Source organism: Babylonia areolata, chromosome 7, assembly GCF_041734735.1.
Source record: "Babylonia areolata isolate BAREFJ2019XMU chromosome 7, ASM4173473v1, whole genome shotgun sequence".
In the NCBI taxonomy this organism is placed as follows: Eukaryota; Metazoa; Mollusca; class Gastropoda; order Neogastropoda; family Buccinidae; genus Babylonia; species Babylonia areolata.
In genome coordinates, this window is record NC_134882.1 from 34431030 (window position 1) to 34439213 (window position 8184).

The 8184-nt window shown below is 43.0% G+C and overlaps 1 protein-coding gene across 2 annotated transcripts in view; it reads left to right on the plus strand.

Moving 5' to 3' along the window:
* The first annotated feature begins 3598 nt into the window (after nt 1-3598).
* LOC143284240 (alpha-(1,3)-fucosyltransferase C-like) overlaps nt 3599-8184 on the plus strand; it is a 13312-nt gene continuing 8726 nt past the window's right edge. For both annotated transcript variants that reach the window (XM_076590913.1, XM_076590916.1), the window contains exons 1-2: nt 3599-3741; nt 7299-7557. In XM_076590913.1, coding sequence (XP_076447028.1) covers nt 7380-7557 — 178 coding nt within the window. In that variant the 5' untranslated portion in view covers nt 3599-3741; nt 7299-7379. The remainder of the gene's footprint in view (nt 3742-7298; nt 7558-8184) is intronic.

Sequence of the window (8184 nt, forward strand, 5' to 3'; positions counted from 1 at the left end):
ACTTAAAAGTAAAATGCATGGAAGAGGAAAACAGAAAAAATGTAGTAAACTAGAAAACTACCGTAAAATGTATAACTAACATGCAATTACATTTAACAGTAACAATTCAATAATAATAATGATAATAATCAGAAACCATTAACACAATTCTGAAGTGCATTAAAGGAATGTAGAGACTAATGCCTGTGAAAGTTCGACTATAAGAACCTCGTCATAAATAACTTTACAAAAATCATCTGCAGAATTATTATTCTCTTTGAAATACTTGGGCAAGAAGGTACAAAACTGCTGACAGTGAAACAAACAATGATGCAAGCTAAACTGCTTACCACAGATGGATGTAACATTTTTACTATACTTTATCTTCAGCGCATCAAGTTTTATACGGAAGATAGTAGAGGTTATTAATCTTGTATAGCAAGCTGATGGATTCAGTATCTTTCCTGTAATAATATTCTCGGGGAATAATGTTCCTTTATGTTTTAAAAGCTTTAACTTCCATCGGTTATGAAATCGACCCCATGCTGATTTTTCTAACAAAGTGTATGCCTCTTTTACGGAAAGACGGACATGTATTTTTGTCGATTTTTCTGAATCTTGTGCTCCTCTTTTAGCTGCTTTATCAGCAGTTTCATTGCCATTAATGCCCACATGAGAAGGTACCCAACAAAAACTGACCTCAGTCCCTTTAATCCTTAAACAATGTACCAAATGATTTGCCTCAATAACTAAGTCAGGTCTTGTTTCAAGGCTGAATAATTCCAGAGCGTAAAGTACTGATTTGGAATCAACAAAGAATGCTGTTTTCGAGAAAACTATTTGATGGCTCACTAAGTAGTTCAGAGCTTGTATAATAGCAATCAGCTCAGCTGCGAATATGGAAAGATGTTTTCCAATAAAGTATTTCAACTTTAAAGGCAGGAATATAGAAAGCCGCACCAGCATTTTTGTCATCAAGAACAGATCCATCTGTAAATATAGGGAGATGATTCTGATATTTTTCTGTTATATGAATTGTGGCAGTACTTGTCGTGATATTGATGTTTTCTTCCTTTTTTGTTTCAGAATAAGTGATATCAAAATCCGCTTTCAACATTTCCCAAAAAGGAACAGGAGAATGATGTGGTTTTGCAGCTAACTCTTTCATGTTAACATCAGATTCTTTTAACAGATTTGAAATGTAAGTTGCAACTGTTTCTTGTGATGAAATGGCTTTAGCTCTTTTAGGAAAATCAGTGTCAGATCTTACTGTCAGTTCATCAGCAATGAAATTTTTTGTCATTGAAGTGTATCTCACAGCGCATTTTGCTGTTGCTAACTCACGATGTTCATTTAAGGGAAGAATTCCGGCTGTTTTGTATGTTTCCTGATTGGATGCATGAGAGGGCACTCCGAGGGCAATTTTGCTAGCCTTACAGTCTACACTTTGAATCTTTTGTAATAGATATTTAGGTGCACTGAAAAATACTTCTTGTGCATAGGTTATCTTAGATCTTACAAGGGCCATGGCAAGATGAATCAATGTTTTTTTTATCCATTCCCCAGGGTAAGCGGCTTATAATTTTCATAAAATTGATACTTTTCCTTGCCTTTGTTAAGATGTAATCAAAGTGAATGTTCCATGTCAGCTTTGAAGTAAGATAAACACCTAAAAACTTCACCACCTGTCTATACCTGTGTGTGTGTGTGTGTGTGTGTGTGTGTGTGTGTGTGTGTGTGTGTGTGTGTGTGTGTGTGTGTGTGTGTGTGTGTGTGTGTGTGTGTGTTCTCTCTCTAAGCTTGGTTGCCTCCCCCAATCACCCCCCCCCTCTGTGTCCCTCCCTCGTTCACATGTGACATTTTTTTTTCGTGTACTATTTATATGCATATGGAATCTCTCTCTCTCTCTCTCTCTCTCTCTCTCTCTCTCTCTCTCTCTCTCCCACGGGTGTGTGTGCACGTATGTGTCAGTGTGCGTTCGCAAGGGGTTGTCAATAACAAATTCTATGTTGTTGAAGAAACATTTTTCCATCTTTCTTTGGCCGGGGAAAATAACCGACTAGGAGGAATATGTAGGATATGGTACTGAGAAATATGTATGAATTAATAGAGTAAAAGCTTTATGGGGGACAGAAGGGTATGATGGATTCCTTCGAAGGCAGACACTTATAAAGGTACTTACCAAGGTGTTACTGCAAAGGTGGTGTGGTGCTTCTCTATGAAGGGTGGTGTGGTGTGGTCTTTCTCTATGAAGGGTAGTGTAGTGTTTCTCTATGAAGGGTGGTGTGGTGTTTCTCTATGAAGGGTGGTGCCGTGGTCTTTCTTTATGAAGGGTGGTGTGGTGTTTCTTTATAAAGGGTGGTGTGGTGTTTCTTTATGAAGGGTGGTGTGGTGCTTCTCTTTGAAGGGTGGTGTGGTGTGGTCTTTCTCTATGAAGGGTAGTGTAGTGTTTCTCTATGAAGGGTGGTGTGGTGTTTCTCTATGATTAAGGGTGGTGTGGTGTTTCTTTATGAAGGGTGGTGCCGTGGTCTTTCTTTATGAAGGGTGGTGTGGTGTTTCTTTATAAAGGGTGGTGTGGTCTTTCTCTATGAAGGGTGGTGTGGTGTGGTGTTTCTCTATGAAGGGTGGTGTGGTGTTTCTCTATGATTAAGGGTGGTGTGGTGTTTCTTTATGAAGGGTGGTGTGGTGTTTCTCTATGAAGGGTGGTGTGGTGTTTCTCTATGAATGGTGGTGTGGTCTCTATGAAGGGTGGTGTGGTGTTTCTCTATGAAAGGTGGTGTGGTGTTTCTTTATGAAGGGTGGTGTGGTGTAGTCTTTCTCTAGTGAAGGGTGGTGTGGTCTTCCTCTATGAAGGGTGGTGTGGTCTTTCTCTATGAAGTGTGGTGTGGTGTAGTCTTTCTCTATGATTAAGGGTGGTGTGGTCTTTCTCTATGAAGGGTGGTGTGGTGTAGTCTTTCTCTATGATTAAGGGTGGTGTGGTCTTTCTCTATGAAGGGTGGTGTGGTGTGGTCTTTCTCTATGATTAAGGGTGGTGTGGTCTTTCTCTATGATTAAGGGTGGTGTGGTCTTTCTCTATGAAGGGTGGTGTGATCTTTCTCTATGAAGGGTGGTGTGGTCTTTCTCTATGAAGTGCGTTGTGGTTCAGGCGTTGGGTCCTTGGCCTGAGTTGGGTGTTCTGTGGGGTGCAGTTCAGCCTGGCTGTCCGACGGGGCTGCTCGCTGTGTCCTGACAGTTATCGGGTGGGTGACGTCGTGAATCTCCTCTTCTCCATGTCTTCCCTTTATACACAGGTCTGCCTCCCCCCCCCCACCTCACCCCCTCACCACCCTTCAAAAAACAGAAAACAGTTGATGGTCAGCGTCTTTAAAAAAAGAAAAAAAAAAATGTTAAGGGTTTTACTTTACCTTCTATTCAGTTATAGGCTATATCTATATGGCTGGGCCTAATCATATTTGATGTGAGAGATGATGTCGATTTGGAACGATCGTTATCGCCCACTCAGTCGTCTGTCTTTAGCATAGTCAACAGATTTTTGACACACTACGCCTGCTTTTTGCACGGGCTGCTATTGATCTGCCCTGGGATAATCCAACCAAGCCATACAGGCAATAGCTACTGTTTGATTATACAAAGGTGGTGTGTGTTCTCCGTGATCACTTCCCAAAGCGGCGCATGAGGTTTGCGGTCTGTACTGTTTGGAGTCACTGTCAGTGTGTGTGTGTTCAGAATCGTCGGGTGCTGTGTCCTTCCGTCTGCACACACGTACGTTGGTATTGAGATTACGATTGTGAAAGCGAGTGAGGTGTATTTGTATTTGTATTTGTATTTCTTTTTATCACAACAGATTTCTCTATGTGAAATTCGGGCTGCTCTCCCCAGGGAGAGCGCGTCGCTAAACTACAGGGCCACCCATTTTTTTTTGTATTTTTTCCTGCGTGCAGTTTTATTTGTTTTTCCTATCGCAGTGGATTTTTCTACAGAATTTTGCCAGGAACAACGCTTTTGTTGCCGTGGGTTCTTTTACGTGCGCTAAGTGCATGCTGCACACGGGACCTCGGTTTATTGTCTCATCCGAATGACTAGCGTCCAGACCACCACTCAAGGTCTAGTGGAGGGGGAGAAAATATCGGCGGCTGAGCCGTGATTCGAACCAGCGCGCTCAGGTGACGACGACGTTGAGCAATATCATCAAACAGTAGTCTGCTGTCAGTCGCTAACAGTGTACTAACTGATGGTTTGAAATAGGTACCCCCTGTCTAACAAAGAGCGAAAATTCTTATTGCTTGGTAAATGTTGGTTGATTAGCTGAATTACTGCCACTGTCATGTTTATTAATTAAAAAGATGAAGCAGTAGTGCTGAGGTAATAATGAGAGTCAAACAGACTGAACTCTTATCTATCTCTATATATATATATCTACATGAATGACACATTTTTCTCCAATTCTGGATTTTACTTTTGATAAACAACCACTGACTTTCTTCTTCTTTTTTCATTGTTCATCGTCGACATCTGCCTCGATCAGTTTCCTCATTCCAGTTTGATTCATTTCATCTTTCGATATCTATCTATCTATCTATCTATCTATACATACATATATACATACAGACATATATACATACATACATACATGGGGAGGGAGGGGGAAGATTGAGAGGGCTGGGGGGGCAGAGGCCAGCGTTACTCTTTATTTTCTGTGTTCTCGGAAATTTGGTCGGAGAACCTTAATGTCTCACAGGGTTGTGACTTTTCTTTAGCCAGTCATATTTCTTGGGTGGGTCTGAGTGCTGGGTGTATTCAAGGTGTCTATAACCCACCGAACTCTGACATTGACAACTGAACGAAATCTGCAATGAAAACTTTTGACCACGGCGCGCAGTCGTATGCTTTGCCGTGCACAACTGGTTACTTGAGTCCGTCAGTGCAGACTGGGAAAGCTGGAAAACCTCCGTCCTTAAATAAACCATGGTAGGAAGCCGGGAATCGAACCAGAGGCCCTGTGGGGCCCGTCAGATGTTCAGCACTCTGACCTCTCTGCAGATTGGGAAAGCTGGAAAACCTCCGTCCTTAGACCATGGTAGGAAGTCGGGAATCGAACTCGAGGCCCCGCAGAGCCCGTCGGCAGATGTTCAGCGCTCTGACCTCTCTGCGCACAGGACACTTGGAGGTTGTTGTGTTAGATTAGAGTTAGGGTTAGGGTGTTGTATTTGGACGAGGTTTTCGGTATTATCCACGCGCGTGCGAGAATGTGTGTGTGTGTGCGTGCGTGTGCGTGCGTGCGCGCGCGCGCACGCGCGCGTGTGTGTGTGTGTGTGTGTGTGTGTGTGTGTGAGAGAGAGAGAGAGAGAGAGAGAGAGAGAGAGAGAGAGAGAGGGAGAGAGAGAGAGAGAATCAGAATCAGAATCAGAACCAAAAATTGACTGGCAATTATAAACCTAAACCAGTTTTATAAGATAAACATACGCACTCACATACACCGGCAAAATGTAATTGAACAATAAACATAAAACAAAAAGAAACTGAACTGTTTGTTTGGCCGCCGACGACTTTTCTGATAATAGCTGTAAACAAAATTTCCAAACATGCCTTCCAGGATGATCACTTGATTTGATAGCATTTTAACTCTCTCCATACGAACGGCGAAAGAGACGACGCTAACAGCGTTTCACCCCAATTACCATCATTAAAATATTGCAAGCGGAAGGCTCTTATACTGAAGAGGTGAATGTTGACAAAGAATACTACAATTCTGACGACGGAAGCTAAAGGTTGGGTCATTGAGACACCCACTGGACATCCGAGGGGTCTGTGTAGAGGAGAAGAGAAGACTGGCCGTACTGAGTGAGTTAAAGGATTTTGAGTTATCTAAAAAAAAAATCAGTGTATCCGTCTTCTTCTTTTTAACAACATAAGCATTGTCTTCTTTCTTTTTGGACTCAAAATTATCTACCCTTTTCTATTGCGAGATGACAGGATATTGTTAGTTTGCACAATGAAATTTTTAAAAACCCTACTAAGATATCGTCCTAGTAAATAAGGTTTGTTTCTGTATTCATCAGTAATTTTATCACTTTTCTTTTCCAGATTTGTCTCTCTGCCAAAATGAAACACATGCAGATTCTAGTGTGAATATTGATTGTACTTATTATCCCAAACATGTCCTAAACCAAGATGTAATATCACTCTGATATAGTTGGCTGCTTTACCTCCTGTTCAAGCTTATCTTCATACACAAGTCTAACAAACGAGTTTTTTCTTGTCACGTGAAACCAAAATTATAGCCTTTTACCTGGCTGACAATGTTCAACCTTTTATGGATATTTGCTCAGTTCATCTGGTCGAATACAGTCTGCATTTTCACACGCGAGGAACCACATTTCGGCTGATACGTTTGTGTTTGTGAAACAAGACTAACAAATAATTTCGAAATCATACGTATGCTTGTGTTCTCATTTTCAAAAGTTCCTTCACGACTATTGAAACATCTTATTCCTTTGTTTTGCCAGTTGTTCTGTAGCCTTTTCAAAATTTCATGGATTATAAAATATTCATCGTAGATGTGTAAACTGTTCATTTGTTTCTATTACTTCTGATGCACATTAACAAAAAAAAGAAGCTCTAAATTAAAATGGTTATATGATTTCGAAAACATGATATTTTTGTTCTTATCATTATTTCATTTTAAGAGAGAGAGAGAGAGAGAGGGAGAGAGAATGTGTGTGTGTGTGTGTGTGTGTGTGTGTGTGTGTGTGTGCGCGGGGGGTGGGGGGGGATTGGGGGCAGGGGGATTGGGGGCAGTTGAGGGGGGTGGGGGGTTGCGAGCACGTGTGCATTTGTTCTTATGCGTGAGAGCACAGAAGGAAGTAATAATAAAAAAAGAACCCCAGCAGTTGCAGCTTCAGTCCTGGCACTCAACCCACTCATGGAGTGGTGGCCAAGAGGTAACACGTCCGCCTAGGAAGCGAGAGAATCTGAGCGCGCTGGTTCGAATCACGGCTCAGCTACCAATATTTTCTCCCCCTCCACTAGACCTTGAGTTGGTGGTCTGGACGCTAGTCATTCGGATGAGACGATAAACCGAGGTCCTGTGTGCAGCATGCACTTAGCGCACGTAAAAGAACCCGCGGCAAGAAAAGGGTTTTCCTGGAAAAATTCTGTAGAACAATCCACTTGGATAGGAAAAACAAATAAAAAGGGTGGCGCTGTAGTATAGCGACGCGCTCTCCCTGGCGAGAGCAGTCCGAATTTCACACAGAGAAGTCTGTTGTGATAAAAAGAAATACAAATACAAATACAATACAAATACATGTTTCTGTCAGCCGCCGTGACGCTCCAAAGTATCGACCAGACAGTGGGGGTGGTGGTGTTCAGGGACTGCTGACGAAGAACTTCCCAACACAATGCTGACCTGGCGCCGTAAGCTGACGCGGCACTACTCCCGGAGAGACCTCAAATGCTTCATGGGCGTGCTGACCGTTCTGGTGACCACCACTGTGATCATGCTCATCAGGAGCCAGTACTACCCACAGGGAAAGGTCAACCGTATGCTGCCGCTGGACAGTTGGGGCGGGGCTGAAGGTTAGTGTGTGTGTGTGTGTGTGTGTGTGTGTGTGTGTCTGTGTGTGTCTATGTGTCTGTGTGTGTGTTCTGTACTGAGTGTTTCACTCTGTCGTACTCGGTTCATGGTGTCCTGCTTTTGTCATGTCATCCTGAAACTTTCACAAGTTTGGCGTCCTGCTTGTCTGTCTCACAGTCCTGCTTGTCTTGTGGTGTCCTGCTTGTCCTTTATGGTGTCCTGCTTGTCTTGTGGTGTCCTGCTTGTCTTGTGGTGTTCTGGTTGTCCTTTATGGTGTCCTGGTTGTCTTGTGGTGTCCTGCTTGTCTTGTGGTGTCCTGCTTGTCCTTTATGGTGTCCTGCTTGTCTTGTGGTGTCCTGCTTGTCCTGTGGTGTCCTGGTTGTTCTTTATGGTGTCCTGGTTGTCTTGTGGTGTCCTGCTTGTCCTGTGGTGTCCTGGTTGTCCTTTATGGTGTCCTGCTTGTCTTGTGGTGTCCTGCTTGTCTTGTGGTGTCCTGCTTGTCTTGTGGTGTCCTGGTTGTTCTTTATGGTGTCCTGCTTGTCTTGTGGTGTCCTGCTTGTCCTGTGGTGTCCTGGTTGTCCTTTATGGTGTCCTGCTTGTCTTGTGGTGTCCTGCTTGTCCTGTGGTGT